Below are 16754 nucleotides of genomic sequence, written 5' to 3' on the forward strand. Positions count from 1 at the left end.
TAGAGACCCAACATGGTGTAGTGATTTGAATGTAGGACATAGCCTCTGGAGATCATGGTTGATTCCCCACTTGGCCATGGAAACCTACTGAGTGACCTTGGGTGAGTCACACATTCTCAGCCCTAGAAAATCCCATGATAGGTTTGCCTTAGGTCACAATAAGTCAGAAACAACAGCAGCAGCAACAACAAAACAAATTGTTTAATCATTCAGAACCTTCAACTCAGAAGGCTTTTTCATAGCATAATTCTATACATATTTATTGAAGAAGTTAAGTCACATTGAGGACTTACATATTCCCTATTATATGCTAATGACCGGCGCCTAAAAGAATGGTATTACTAGCACATTTTCTGTTGCCATCCATTGCAGAACAACTCAGGCCTATGAAGCAAGGAAGATTCCAGGACTTTTTAAGTGATTCCATGGCTCAGTTGATTGAGAGTATGGGTTCTTCATTGCCAGAGGTAAATATTTCCAATGTATGTTCTCTCCTAATCCTATACTAGGGTTGCCAGGTTGTAATTATAAGGGCTGTCCTGTATTTTAAGATTGGAATGCTTTTCTTTTTATATAGACTGAACGAAATGCCAAAAAATCCCATATTTGGGGATTTGGGCCCTTCATATAGACAGATGTGTATCATGTAATTTATGACTTGGTTGACTGTTGTGTGTGTGCATGTGTGTGCATGTGCCTTTCAGTTGCCTGTTCACTTATGGCAACCCAATGAATTTCATAGGGTTTTCTTAGCCAAGGAATGCTTAGAGATGGTTTTGCTCATTCCTTCCTCTGAAATATAGCCTACAGTACCTGGTATTTGTTGTTGGTCTCCCATCCAAGTGCTAACCAGTGCTGGCCTTGATTAGCTTCCAGTCAGATGGAATCTAGTGCCTTTAGGATATGTGGGCAATATGTTAATTTTAAAGAAAAATACATGGCTAATTTATTAGATATTTAGGCATAACTTGTTAATAACTACTTTTTGATTGTCCACTCTGTAAGTCATGAATTTCTATTGCAACTTATTGATATTTTGTAAGCAAGGCAACACTATCCTTTACAAAGGAAAATGATTATTTAACTCAGAAGATTTAGAACAGAGCTGGGAATTATGCAGTCCTCCAGATGTTGTTAGACTGTAACTCCTAGCGGCCAAAACCAGCATAGACAATGGAGAGCTATGAAGGGCATTGGACTATGACTCTGTAGACCAGAGTTTGCATTCTTGCTCAGCAGTGGAAATCCAGTGGGTAACACTGGGCAAGACACACTTTCACAGCATCTGAGGAAGGCAAATGCAACCCCCCTGCCCTCTGAATAAACCTTGCCAAGAAAGCCTGGTGATACCCCTGGCCTTGGGGTCACCGTCAGTCAGAAATGACTTGAAAGGACACAACCACAACTCCTGTCTACGAGTTTAGGCATACCATCTATTCATGTAATTTCATGTTTGTTCATCTTTGCCACACCTTCCTTCATCAGTTAGTCTGAACTTAATCAGAGTTTGTTCTCCATTTTGTAGCCTACATTTTTCTCCTTTCCCCCTATGTCTGAGAAGCAAATTTTACAAAGCTTCTCACCATAACACCATATGTATTTATATATTTTTACAATGAAGACTAAGATGAGAGGACCCACTGTAACCCATACTCAGCTTTCATCACACTCAGGTTGATTGTGACCAGGAGGAAACAACAGTCTGGATGGATGACCTGAGAGATAGGCAGTAGGAATGGACAACTTTGCTGACCAGCATAACAGCTGGGAAACTAAGGGGCAGTACAAACCACCCCTTTCAGGGGGGTCTGTAGGCATCCGTTTTTGGTCCGCAGCATTGCTGTAGCACCAAACCTCCCGGCAACTCCTGGCCTTGATCTACCCCCTGCCGCAAGGTTTCACTGTCATGAGAGAGTCAGTTCTGTGAAATCTCACAGTCTCTCCAGCTGGTTCTCATTCAACTTTATAGCCACAACCACAAGAAAAAAAGTGGCCAATTGGAGTTTGTATGTTAAGCTTCTTCTTGCACATTAACCCCTTTGCAAAACGATGAGGAAAAGAAATAAAACTCTGGTCCAGTACAAACCTGGTGCCGATTCTAGGGTTTGGGAGCATGCAGCATCTGTGGTGGCCACCATGACGACGCAAGCTCGGTGCAGCATCTGCATATTGCGGCACCACGCTTGCATCACTGATGCGCTGCAGTGTGCCAATGGTGCACTCAGCGGGAGCGAGGCGGCACGGTTTGGCTTCTGTGGCCTCCCTTGGGAACAAAAACAGGTGGCTCCAGCCTTCCCTTTTGGGACAGTCTGTCAAGCCCCTTAGTCTTGTTTTCTTAAACTGCTCCTAAAATGTTCCACAATGTTTATTCAGGAAGAATTCCCATTGACTCCAATGGAAACCCAACAATCCCTTGTTGTTGGTGTGTGTGTGTGTGTAGTGTGTTCTTAGAGGGGGGTCACAAAAGTCAAATAAACAGAAATATTGAGACCCAAGCATCTGTTGAAAATGGAAAACAGATACACCAGATAAAGCCCCATCATTAGGCAGGATGTAGTGATGGCCTCAGGGAGCTAATTTTGTAAACAAAATTTTAGTTATTCAGTTTTATTCGATTCACTTATTCAATGTGCTTATTTCTATAAGTATCAGAACAACATGGCCAACCTAGATACTATGCCCCTAAAATTACGGGGCAGCGAACTCCATTTGCTGTTCCACTCAGACATCAAAAGATCTGAGCCTGATCCATAGATCCAGTTTGAAAGTCATGGATTTATTAATTTCAGTTTGCAAAAATAGGATTGCAAAATCAAGTGTAGAAAAACACAGAACTGCACACATTTCCTTTTTAAAAAAACAAACTAATATATTAAGGAATAAACTGCATGCAGTTCAAGATTCTATTATGTTTACTCTCAATTAACCATGTGCTTTTGTACATGAGTGGGGGAGATTTTAAACTTTTACTTCTACAAGACTGGGATTAACTTCCTCCTGTTCCCTTTCCTGCATGAGGAAAAATATTCCTTGGTCCATTGTGCTGATATGCCTTGTACACTGATGCTAATTATGCACCAATGTGCCTTGCTGTCCAGTGTCTATCAGCGGACAATGCACACTGGGACCAGTGTGCATCAGTGCACAATGCACATTGGGACAAATGTGCATCAGTATGTGATGTGCATCAACTATTTCTACTGGATACCGAAGTTACAGAAATGCCCAAATCTAATTCCTGGAGACTTAATTTCACTTATGAAGATGTAAGTTCCTAACAGAATTTCAGCCTATGTTTTTAATATAGCAAGTTTAACACTCTGAGAAACATTGCATTAATGGTTAACATACATCCCACCATGTTTTACACAAAGAAATATCAGATGCCATAAATGTATAGAAAGGTACCCGCAACTTCACTTACCACCTGAGAAAGGGTAAAAGAGCAAAAATAAGAAGGATCCAGGAGCAGGAGAAAAAGAGAAGGAACAAAGAGGAGAGAGGAAAGAAGATATTAATGTCACACATCCCATTAAATGTTTAAAGCTCAGGAAAGCCTTCCAAAAGTGTACTCCTAGGGAGTTCATTAAATTTTCTACACCACTTTACCCATGGAAGAATTGGGGACCTCAGGAGTTATGTTTTGAATCCTCAAGAAGAAATATAAAGATTGTTAAGTCATCAGTCTTTGTGATACCATAAAACTAATACACATAAAGAGTAAATAAGGTGACAAACTGATTGTTCAAATATTCAATTTCAGATTAGCCATTGAAAATCCACATGACTGAGTGTGCTACCACACTAAAGTGCATAATAATGTGGAATTGTTTTACTTATTCCCTTTTAATGGGGTATCGCGTAACGCTATCACCCAATCATTATTGCCCATGGTTCTTCTGACTTTTCTCAGACTGCAGAAGGTCAAACATCTAGCAACTCCTCCATCTCTTTAAGTGAGTGGGCTAGTGGCAATTCAGGAGCGAATGACGAATACAAATAATTTATTACGGCACATGGCCAGGCAATTCAGGAGCATGAATTCATCACAGCTCAGTTCATATTCATTATGACCCAGACCAAAAGCACAATTTTATGCCTCTGGTTATTTCTTACTTATTTAATTACCTCTAAGAACTTTTCTGGAGATATAGGTTTTAATGACAAAGAACACCATAACACCTCAATGCTATAATATTAACTTTAAGAAAATATTAAGCCATTCAACTACCACTGTTAACCATGTTGTTAAAATTGTGGTGGTAACTTGATTAGCGTGGCCAGATTAGAATCATTTATTATATTAGAGTATTATAGCACTACATCATACAAAATTTAACATTATACATTAAGGTATTATAGCACTATACCTTCCTTTCATTTAAGAAGTAGGCAGGAAGGCATTTTACCACTAAGTAAAAGATTGTCATTTTTAAGTAAACAGGCCACAAAATGAAGCCCACCACAAAGTTTATATAGAACAATCTCACCCCCCCCCCCTTGGACCACCATCCAAGAGGTTTAGGAAATGGCATTACCAGTGAAGAGGAGTGCATTGTGGGTGTACATTTATCATTGCCACAGCTCCCACTAAGTGTTATGGAATCTGGGTGTCTTTGACCCTGTTCCTCCATATCTTTAAGAGCCCAGATCAGAATCTTCAGTGACAGCAGTCTGAAGCTTGAAGAGTTTGGGCCGGGCAGACAGAGCAAAATAAAGCTGCTTCAAGTCATTTTGGAGGTATACTATTTGAATGACACACATCTTAAGAGGCCAGAAGCTGTGCCAAAGCTGTGCTCCAGTCCTTAAAGACTGGAGCACGGCTTTGGTGTGGCTTCCAGCCTCCTAGGATGCATGCATCATTTAAACAGTATACCTCCAAAGTGACCCGATGCAGCTTTATTTTGGCCTGTCTGTATGGGCCCTTTATTACTCTGTTCTCATTAGCTAAGTTTTTTTTTTGGGGGGGGGGGATCATGCTAAAAAGCTCTCATCTCAGTTTTTTTGTTTTTTGCAAACAGTGGGTAAAGACTTTCCTCAACCTCCCAGAGAGTTACAAATGACCTGACCCAAACACAGCAGGAACAGAGTGAGCAAAGCAAAGGAGGACAAGGCACCATTAAAAGTAGAACATTCAAGAAAAATATAGGTCATTGCAAAATAAAAGCTGAAGACACTAATATAATTTTTTAAAAAATCATTTCATATGGTTTATTTACAGCAATATTACATATATGGCATTTATTATCCTTTTATTATTTTTATTTTATTTTATTTTATTTTATTATCTTGCCCTTGCTGCAAATAGGGGGATAGGATGGATCCTCTTAAAATTTTGTTTCACCTAGGAGCAACAGCAAACAAGACTTGCCCCAGGGCACAGGGCACTTTTTTTCTCAAAGGGGAAAAGGACATCAAATGTGTTAGGCAACGGGCTGCTTGAGGTGGAAGGATAATCCCTCCAAAGCTAGTTTTTAAGGATTTGCCCATATGCAAAAAACATATCCTGAGCTTTGGGAACCAAGTATTGTCTTCTTCTGCTGCTGCTGCTCTTAGGAAAAAAGAACTTCAGAAGGCTTCATCCTTTGAAGCAAGAAGACGGCTGCCAAGTAGACACATTTCTCGGAGGGGAACAGCAAATGGTGTTACTCAATGGGCTTCTTAGTCATGCTCAAAATGGACAAGATTTTGGAATTCCTCCTCAACAGAAGGTTGAAATGTAGGATATGTCTGGGAAAAGGAGGATATCAGGTCACCCTGAGCAGGAAGTGCATAGAGAAAAAAGTGCAATGTTCTCAGTGGTGTGCAAAGGCAATTGCTACTCCACTTGTAGCATATATGGAGGAGCAACAGTTGGGCAGTTCTGGGTGGGCAAAGTGTTTGAGGGCCAGGGGCCAGTTTTAACCCCCTGTGTTAGACGTATTACATATTTTAAAGAGACTCTGGGGCTGTACAAACTAGCCTGAAAGCAGCAGGCCTGTACCACCCCTGGAAGTGCTGGATTGCGGCCACAGTAACTGGATGGTCAACCTGTGGTCCTAAAGAGAAGCGGAAAAATGCTGCTTCTCTTTGGCCCAGAAAAGGGGTGTCCCCGCACGGTTTCATGCCCCTCGACACCCCAACAGCCATGAGGAGAAAGAGGTGGCCCCTTTCTCCTCTGGATCGTTCCCGCAACTGTGTGGTTGCCATGGGAATGATACGCTGTAAGAAGGAGCTGTGAAATGCAGCTCCTTCCTGAGATGTCATAAAGACTGCATTGTAGCTCTTATTAAGTCTCTTCCTGGCACGGACGTGCAGAAGCTGCATGGTGGCGCCATCATCATGGCAGCACCCAGGTGGATGGGACACTGTCATGATGCCGCCGTCCATATGAACTAGGGTTCCGGAGCATGCAGTTGCCGTGTGCTCCCAAACCCTAGTATCGGTGCTGGCACGCCACTTTGGGCCCGTCTGTCCCAGGCCTCTGTTACATTTTCTGCATGCAGGGGAATTACTTTATATACAGTTACATGAGCCCCTAGTTCCAATCTGAAGTACTACAGTGAGGGAAGCAGATATACCACACCATCTAAAACCCTTTTCATGTGTTTGTTCATGTATCTACTTGAGACAGTCAAGCTCGATGGGTGTAGCTCTGCCTCTCTCATCCTTTGGGTATATGTGTGGAGAAATATATGGAAAAGATTCTATTGTTTGCGATGGAACCGCCTTGGAGATAGAACATAGATACAAGTATGCAACACGTGTTTTCGATAAGAATCTTGCTTTGTAGCCATGATTCTTGTGTGAGAGAAGCCTCTTCCATGAAGCTGAGATCATGCTTGGAGAGATTATGGGAGCTGTAATCCAAAACTAATTTTTCCAAGCTCTGCTTACAATTCCTAGCTTCAGTACTCTTTTATTCCAGATCCTGACATGGACTGCATGGTTGGCAGAATTTTAATTAAGACAAGACAAGAAAGAAGTACTGATGGTGACGATGAAGGAATAGGGTAAGTGCTCTAGAATTGTGTGTAAACTATTTTTTAGATGCAGCTGCACTAGCCCATAAAGATCATGTCAGTGACTTAGGTTTGGCCTTATTCAAGTACCAACATTGTCCAGGTACATTTATTACAAGCACGACTAGCAAGAGCAGCTTTGTCCTTTCCTGGAGAAAACAGACCTAGCTACTATCATTCATGCTTCAATAACATCTAGATTAAACAGCAAATACACCACATGTATTGTAAAAATCTCAGTGAAATGCAGTTGTGAAAAAGTTAACCAGTGCTCACAGTGTAGAGAACTCTAGTATTATTTCACAGCCAATATTTAAAATATAGATTCTTCACCTTTAAAAATCTTAATGAGCTGAGATATCTTAATGACTTCCTCCTCTCATATAAACTTTCCCATCGACTCAGATCAACATCTGAAGCTCTTTGATGTGTCTGCATTTGAAGTATAGCAGCTGGGCACACCAACCAAACCCTTTTAAGTCTTGGCACCTAGTTTATGGATGTCATTGCAAGTAGAATTCCCAGATCTTAGGGCCTGGTCTTCTTCAGTCCTCAGGGTGAGGGTGAGGAATCTCAAGGCAAGAGCGCAGCTTTGAAAAGTGTGAGTATACCTGTTTTAATACTTTGTTGTGTTACAGGCTGAGTGCTAATTTAGTATATGCTTTGGAAAAGCTCCTGAAGCCTGAACATTAAGGAAATAAGGGGGCCTATTTAGAGTTTAAAAAGTAGAATGTCTGTGTGTCAGGTAGCAAAACATAGAGTGCAGGCTTACCATCTAGTTCTGGGCATGAAGCCACCTAAGTCCAGATAAATGAGATAATGAGAAAATAGTCTGATAGAGAAATCTGAAACAAGTGACCAAAATATATTGAAAATGGAAAGGCAATAGTATTAATTGGCTGATGAAATCACTTACAAGCAGATTGGTGCAATCTGATGCAATCATCTGTTGGTAGTCAACCAGTAATGGTAGCTAATGGCAAGTGGTCCTTTAATATAAAACTCTCTTCTCACTGGAGAGGAAGATTATTCTTTACTTTAATGGGGAATAAGTAGATCAATCTCTGATCGGACAAAGTAGAAAAACTGCCTCTCAAGACAGGAAAACTACTGTTTACAGCGATCTCCAAGGAGGGTGAACATACCTGTTTGAAACAGTTTTTACACTGCTGATGCTGTCCTTGGCTAAAAAATACCCATAAAATGCTGGTAAGAGAAGGAGAAAGAACCTCTGTTCTCACTATTACATAGATTATAGTGAATGCATATTTCTTATCTAAATAGATAAAAGCCTATGGAACAATATTATTTTCCATGAATGCCTGTAAGATACAGATGTCTGTGTGCTTGACACACAAAGAAGACATGTTCTATTCTTTAGCAGGGCTAAATTATATATCTACCTCTTAGTGAATGTTTGCCAAGATGACTATGAAGGAATCTGATGAAGATGCTAATATGACGGGTGATACATGCAGGGTAAAGTCAGTGATAAGCTATGTGCCTAGGCAATGAGAAACCTGTATTCCTACCCAAGGGGACAGGCAGAGAGTGTGAGAGAGCATTTGTCCATTCAAATAAAATAACCTTAAAAATCGCCAAGCTGCCTGCTTATTCCTCCATACTTGAAAGTCCATTACGTAAGAATGCTTAAGCAGAATGTTGATGCCTCTTTGGACTAAACTGTTGATCACAAGTTGGGAGCCCAGGTAACCAGAAGGACCTCCAAACAAATAACAGGTTAGCTGACAAATGGTAAAGAACCCTCAGTACTTCTGAAGAGGTTGAGGCCTGTCTCAGTTAGACTTCATGTTATTTGAGTGGCATATTCTCTAGTTGATGTTTAATGTATCATGCCTAATGACATCACCAAGGCCTTAATGACATCACCAAGAGTTAAATTGCAGTTTTAACCACTGTAGCATTAACAAAGGATTGTTCCTAGCTTTCAGATTTTGGCCCTGAAATCCTGGAACCTAGGCTGACCAGGCAATCCTGTTTCCAAGGTAGACCACTTAACTCCATCACTACTCAAGAAACTTTGGACAAGCTGGACAGTGCAAGCTGATCATTGAATATATTTTTGCTACTATGGTTTTAATCTGACTCATAGAAATCACAATTATTTTGTAACAGTTTTATATATTAAATCTTTTCAATGAAATGAAACGCTTAATAAACACACCCACCCACAAATGTTGAGGAAGAACTGGGCGAGAAAGCCATCAGATTCGTTCACGTATAGAATAGTTTGGTGACACACAGCTTCTTCGTGGATCAATTGAACAAATTTAATAAAGTATACATAAAACATTAGGGCACACATGAGAAACAGATTTGTTAGCTGAAGTGGAAACCATCTAATTTAGTGTCAGCAGTGTATAATTCCATTGCAAATTAATTTGACATGGCCTCTTTAGATTCTGGTACTGTGACTATGGTTAGGTAAACAAATTATTTGGTTTAATAAACATTTACCAATTTTTTCTTCATAAATGGGATGGAAAGAAATGGAGTTTTTAAAAAATAATGAAGGAGAAAGTGACTCTGGCAGATTCAGCCATCCAGGCAGAGGGATTTGAGTTATTAGCTCTTCGAGTGTGGGTTTCAATCTCTGGGCCCTTCTATGTGACACAATTACAGCACTATTCCACTTCAGCTGCTTTGGTGACATCCTATGGAATCCTGAGATTGGCACTTTGGAAAGTATACTCAGAATTCTTGGCCAGGGAGCTCCTCTGGTGCCTCACCAAATTACAAACACCAGGGTTTCATATAATGCAGCCATGCTAATTCAAGTGGGACAATAGTGCTATATTTGTGTGATATGAAGGTCCCCATGTCTATTCAGCCATCCCAGTGGAGTTGAATTGGGGTTGCTCTTGCCAGTGCTAGCTGTTATTTTTCTGGCAATCTCTTCATCTTGAACAGTCCAATAGGAGGGTGGTACAACATTGTCTTCTCCAAACTGCACTTACTGAATTTGCACTGTGCAGATGGTTGATTCTTTGGTCTGTTTTTAAAAAAGAATTTAACAAAATTCATGAGTAACTTCACAGTTGGAATGAAAAGAACTTGCTTTTTAAAAAGCTACATGAAGAAGAAAGCAGAACTATCTGATTTCTATGATACCACTGATTCTGACAAGCTTTTACAAATTGTGATGAATTCCATCTTTTCCTTCATTTTCTCCTTTCCCCTTATGGATTGCATTGTTCAATATTTTTAGAAAATGTTAACCCTCTTCTAGTCAGGGCCTGTAGATATACAGAGGCTTGGTGTGTGTGTGTATGTATGTGTGTATTCAACAAATGTATAGCATGATTAAAAGGTAAGTGAACATCCATTATTTTATTGATTCCCTTTGCCACCCTTTCTCAAATTTTGCTAAGTCAATCACAGCCATTAAGTTACCTTTTATAAGGCAACACACACATTTTCCATGATTAATTTTATACATTTCAAACAGTGTCTGGGTTTTATATGTCATGCCATGACCCTTTTGAAACATCTCAGTGATGCTCACTCACCTTTGTTAAACCTATGGAATAATTTTATTTGTGGAAGGATGACAATACTTTATACTTATCATTCTTATACTTATTATAATACTTATGTTATTGGTGTTGTTCTGATCATTAATCACCTAGAATGCAATTAGATGCTATAAACCATATACGCTGAAACAGAAAAGATCTACAAACAGAATGCGTAATAATGTTTGACAGTTTCTTTTCCTGAAAGATTCCTTATTTCCAGCTGGTATGAAGGTAAGAGAAAATTGGTTCAAAATGGCCAACCATAAAATTTAACATGATTAAACTTTGTGTTTCAGAGAGAGCGAATAATATAACATTCTGGGTTTTTTTGTTAGGAAATTTTGTTCACATCCACTGCTGATATTTAGCTACAATGTCTCAAGATACAAGGGGTGTCCAAGCAAAGGGGTGCAAGACAAAGCAGGCAAAAATAGTCTTGAGATTATTCAGCAAGGCTACATTTTGGTAGAGGGAGTGCACAAGAGGAAACTACTGCTGCTGCAAATGGTGTACAGTATGCAACCCAATGGTTGGCATCCTTCCCTTATCTGTATTTCCTTTTTTGGATGCTGCAGTGGTCAATACTCCTTTCTTTCCTTTGCAGTACCTAAAGTGTCCCCTTGATTTATTGAATAGCTTTTGAAGCCCCTCATATGCCTATTCCCTGATTCATGAGGAGCAGGCAGGATTACAGAAATGTCTCCCCTCTAGCCAGATGTTAAATGATGAGATTTATTTTGAATTCTACCAGGCTCCTCTGGAGCTAAGCACTGCTGTAGTCATTTCACATGTGGCTATTGGGATATAGATAGAAACTTCTGTCCTCTCTTCATAAATGGCTGGGGAGGAGGGCTTCAGAGACTGTTTGGTAAGTTAGGTGGGTGATATATGGATCAGCCACCCAACTTGCCTGCAGCCTGCAGGCCTACTATGCTACTTTGATCCACATAAGATTGCTGTTAATATATGTTCATAAAAAATAAATCCAAAAATAAGTGTATGTATGGGATTACACTCAGAAGGAATCAGGTTCACTAAGACAGAATGGTTGACCTGAGTGTAGACTTCACACTACAAGTACAGTATCTGCTTTTTAAAAATAAAACTAGAATAATCAATCAGGTGCAAAAGACACTTCATATTAAATCCTTTGTTTTGAATGCTATAAATGAATAGAGCTCATTGTCTTTCTAAGAGCCAGCACAGTATATGGGTTTGAATGCTGGCCTATGATTCTGGAGTTCAGCCTTTGAATCCCCACCCAGCCATGGAAACCCACAGGGTGATACTGGTCAAGGGACACTCATCATCAGAGGAAAACAAAGGCAAACCCCCCTCTGAACAAATCTTGCCAAGGAAACCCCATAATAGTGTTGCCTTAGGGTCACTATAAGTCAGAAATGACTTGAAGGAACACAACAACAACACAGTCCTATACAAAAATCCATTCCTCATTGTCTTCCTGTGTTCCAGGTTTTTTTTCTTTTCCACAGTATGATTTACAACAGAGAGGAGTCATCTTGTTCCCACTTCTGTTAATAAACCAAAGATCTACTGGATGGATCATATTATTCTTTCTCCTTACCCCCTGGATTAGATGTGCATACACTAATAATTGTGAAACTCTTATGATAAATACGAAAGATTATCGGTCCAAGTATTAAATGTATATATCAGGGTGTGGGCAATTGCTGGGCATAGGGAATTGCATTGGCCCTTCAAGAGAGTAGTACCATCAGTTAAACACCCCACAAAAAAGGGGTGGAATTTCCCCTATGCCATCTGTGGGTGGGAAGTAATTTTGCAACATTTTTGGTTTCTTCAGTTATTTCAGAAGCCCCTTTTTATACAACAGAAAGTAAACCACAAGTCAAGTTCTAGTTCACTTCTTGTTAGAAATCTCCCCTGGGTCTAGAACATATGAGGCCCCCCAAAACATGGTGGAAATGCCCCCTCACATTGTAGAATGCATTGTTGGACAAAACAAATTTCAGAAAGAAATGTAGCCTGGAGAGCCCTAGAAACCACAAAAGCAGCCCTGCGGGCACCATGCTACCCACAGACCACATTTTCCCCATCCCCGACATACATAGTGTTAGTTCCTCCCAGCAGGGAATTGGTCTGTGATATGGGGAAGAGAAACACTTTAACCTGCAGTTTCATGCCTGGACTGGAGTAGCAATATATCATCACCACAAAGACTGCTTTTCTAGATGACAAAGTATCCAAAACTGCAGTTTAGCTTCAGGTGGAAGATTGACATTATTTAAATATTCTTGTGGAAAGAATGGAAATCAAGATTATTATTTTTTTACAGGATAGATTTAATAGGGTTATGGTCTAACACAAACCAATATCAGCAAGCAACTTCTTTTGCAGTTGGAATGCTTATGTGGTGGGAGATGGAGTAGGTGGGGATTTTGTTCCACTCACTTTTCAATGGAAACATAACCAATTTGTACTTGCAGATCTAAACATAAACAGAGTGCACGTCGACTTTCCAACCCACACTTCTCTGCAGTTTGCAAGCTCGCAAAAATTCAAACATTTGAAATACTGGATTTTAAAAAGGTACATAACTTGGAAAATGTGCACAAAATGCTCCATTCAATGAAGGGGAGCGCTCATAAAATGTATTTACTGGAAAAAGAACACCAAAAGTGTATAAAATTTAATATATTTTGAAAAAAATGCAAAATACACATAAATTTCCATGATGACTGAAAAAAATGCAGTCTGCTGTGGAGTTGGGATGGAACGCATTTCAGAAGAAAAACCCAATAGAAACTGAACTTGACAGATTTGCCCATCCCTAAATAGAAATTATGTTGGTTATCAAAGCTGGCTAACACTCCAGGTTTCAGTCCTCCAAACCTTATTTCAGCTGTTACTAGGAAATATAAGTTCTGAACAAGGGTTATATAATACCTTTAACATATATATTGTTTCATTCAGTAAACTCATTATATCTTAGCCCATACTGCCAGGAAACATTTTGAGGGAGGATGCTTGCATTGCTATTGTATGTGATAATATTTGGGTGCTCAAAAAACAGCACCTTGAACTAAGATGAAAGTCTCAAACATTTATTTCCTTTGCCATCAATAATACATATTTCCAGCTTTGACTAACATGTCCAAGTAGCATCAGATTTACTTAAATGGCAAAGGATATATCTTCTACCTGCCATACTTACATGACCATGCAGATCAGTGTTGAGCAGCATCAGGGCACAGGTGAGTGTGTGAATTCCATCTAGAAGATACAAGGAATTTAAAAACCTTTTTAATTATATATACAAATAAGCATACACAGAAATGTGAGGTTCCTCTCTCTTCTTAGGTTACTGGGTAGGATAACATTCAAAGAATCGAGAACACAATCTGAGAAGCATGCAAGTAAACCTCAAATACACAAAGATATAGATATAGACTTCTTTCCCAATTATTTCGTTGTTGTTAGCTGCCCTCGAGTCACTTTCGGATTAGGGCAACCCTGTGGATGATCTCCAAGAATCCTTATCTTCCACTGCCTTGCCCAGATCCTCCAAACCCTTGCCCACAACCCCCTTGATTGAGTCTATCCATCTGGTTTGTGGTCTTCCTCTCTTTTTTCTATCCTCTGTCTTTTCTAGCATTGTTTTTTCCAGTGATCTGTGCCTTCTCATTATGTGGCCAAAGTATGATAGTCTCAAATTGATCATTTTTGTTTCCAAGGAGAGCCCTGGACTGATCTGTTCAAGAACCCATTTGTTTGGTGTTTATCACACAGAAGTTTTTGCAGCTCAGATCCAGGGTGACTCCTGGTTCAGCTATGCGAATTCACGTTATAACGTGAATGTTTTATCACACCTGGTTGCCCTTCCATTGCCCTTCTGAATCGAGGGGGAACAGAATCCAAGGCAAGTCACGTGATACGGATTCAAGCAAAGCGGAGTGAGTGCAAATTGTATTACCACACCGGTGAGATTCAACGATTCAATCGGCATCCTTGCGCGTGCTTAGTAGGGGTCTGAATGCATCATGACCTTGAATGTTTCCGGGGTGAAAAGGGGTGCAAGTTCTTGTTCCCTGTTTCACGTAATTGCGTGAATATTTGCTTTGTGAATATTTCTGTGTCTTCTTCATCCCTTTTTTATTTTCCCTTCCATTTCAGCAATTTCAACACACAGATAGACAGAGAGATAGTTTCTTTCATCTTTTTTCTATTAGTCTGCAATTTTTTAAAGAAATTCTGTGAAAATCTTGTATGCAAGATTTTATGCATTGTTCCCTGTAAGCATATATTCATTGTGTATTTGTATGTGATTTCCTTTTGTTTATCTGTGTTTCCTTTCTCAAGTAGGATGGATGAAGTATTTGAGGAAAGGAGAAGATGACAGGAGCTGAGCTGTTCCCTTGTCTTTTATCTTTATAGTTTATCCCCCAAATTCACCCTTCCTCAGGCTATTCAGAAGAGAGCCTGACTGGGATAAAACATGTAGGAGGGAGGAAAGAAGGGAGGAAAGCAGCAGGCATTATGGCTACAACTACCATTCTCACACTCCTTTGGTGCATTCTATTAGATTTCTGTCCTACTTGTTGAAACAGGATTAATCCTTAAAGATGCAGTTCCATTACTATCATGTGCAGTTGGATGGGACCCTACATTAATTCATCAAACACACTCACAATTTTTGAAGTTAATTTTTGGGTAACATTTTGCAAACAGTCCCCTTAAGAAGCTAGAATGATGGCAGGATATGAAACAGATAGTGAAAAGAAGATGGTATTACCTTCAGATGTGCTCTCTTCTGGATTGCACTGACAGTATCTATGTGAGAAGTGGATGAGGACACGCTCCCGTTCCTGGGTCTCTCCCATCAGGGGAAAAGCTTTTAGGAAAGTTCTGGACATAGAAAGTGACAACTAAGCAAACAAACACACAAGCAAGCAAATTCTGGGCAAAATTATCACACACACAAATATGGAGACACTGCATTTAGGGGACGACTACTCTGGAATTTATGAATTATAAATAAAATGCATTATAAGTAATTACAGGCATACAATAACTATTATAGACTGCAAACACACACAACCACCACCACCACCACAAAGTGTAGCCACTAATTACTCCATTGTTCTGGATATTCACTTTTCTTTTAAAAAAAATCTTTAGGTTATTGAATTGGGAGGTGATCCAAACCACCTTGTACCATGCTGTACTTCAGCTTTTATCTCTCTCCAGAATGCTTTGTGGGCTCTGGTTTTATGAAGTCTATGGAGAGTAATTAGATTATATCTGGAACCTCACTAGTTACAAATACTCCAACTCAGCTACTCCAACTCTTCCCACTACTTTTCCACATTCTGGACCAGTCTAACTATTTATGTAGGAGATATGTAATCTGCCCCACCCTGATGGTCTGAGATGGATAATGAAGGCAGGACGGTGCCAACAAAACTATCAAATTCCATTTCATTAAAATACAATGAAAATCCCCCTGTCTGTGTCAGCTAAAGACTCCGAGGGAGACTAACGCTTTGTCTGCACAGGTCAAAAGGCCTGTTTTTCTGACTGTTCTGGTGTTGTCCTATTCAGACAATGCATAGGCCAAATCCTGGTTCTGGTATGGGCCATACAGATGAAGCCCTGCACATCCTGCACCAGAACCAGGGCATAACAAGGTTAATATGAATTAAAATAACTTGCCTGTTGATCTAGTTCTTCTGTGAAGATCACAGATCTGTTTCCAAGCTGTAGTGTCTGTCTGCACAGGTGTCCTGATGGACTGCTCGGCATGTTTGCCACAGCCATGGGTTGCTCGTTCTGAGGTCAGAACAAGGCGCCCTGCATGTGACTGTAGCTGGGTGCCTTGTTCTGACCTCAGAAGCAAGTGATCCATGGAATAATGGACATTCTGGGTGATCCAGTGGGGCACTTGTGCAGACAGCCCTGACAGCATGGAAACGGAGGCCAAGGTTACTGAGGCAGGTCAGGGCAGCTGCAGGGCCAGGATACTCCAGGCTGCCCCTGCAGCAAGCAATAGGAAAGAGCTTTGCCTTAAGCTTTGAAGAGCTACTGAAGTTACTGTCGGAATAAATAACAACAAGCTGTATGGTATGGATAAATAATCTGACCCAGTATAAACTCATCGGCTTCCTATGTTTCAAATGACATAAAAGCCAGATCAAATAGAAAGATTCTGAAAATGTTTTGATTTGTACTTTGG

At 40.1% G+C, this 16754-nt stretch overlaps 1 protein-coding gene across 1 annotated transcript in view; it reads right to left on the bottom strand.

Annotated features, from left to right (window-relative positions):
- PSD2 (pleckstrin and Sec7 domain containing 2) overlaps window positions 1-16754 on the bottom strand; it is an 81004-nt gene that overhangs the window by 23969 nt on the left and 40281 nt on the right. The window contains exons 6-7 of the mRNA XM_042465448.1: window positions 15315-15427; window positions 13737-13795 (exon numbers count right to left, since the gene is read on the bottom strand). Of these exons, the coding sequence (XP_042321382.1) occupies window positions 13737-13795; window positions 15315-15427 (172 nt within the window). The remainder of the gene's footprint in view (window positions 1-13736; window positions 13796-15314; window positions 15428-16754) is intronic.

Source organism: Sceloporus undulatus, chromosome 4, assembly GCF_019175285.1.
Source record: "Sceloporus undulatus isolate JIND9_A2432 ecotype Alabama chromosome 4, SceUnd_v1.1, whole genome shotgun sequence".
Classification (NCBI taxonomy): domain Eukaryota; kingdom Metazoa; phylum Chordata; class Lepidosauria; order Squamata; family Phrynosomatidae; genus Sceloporus; species Sceloporus undulatus.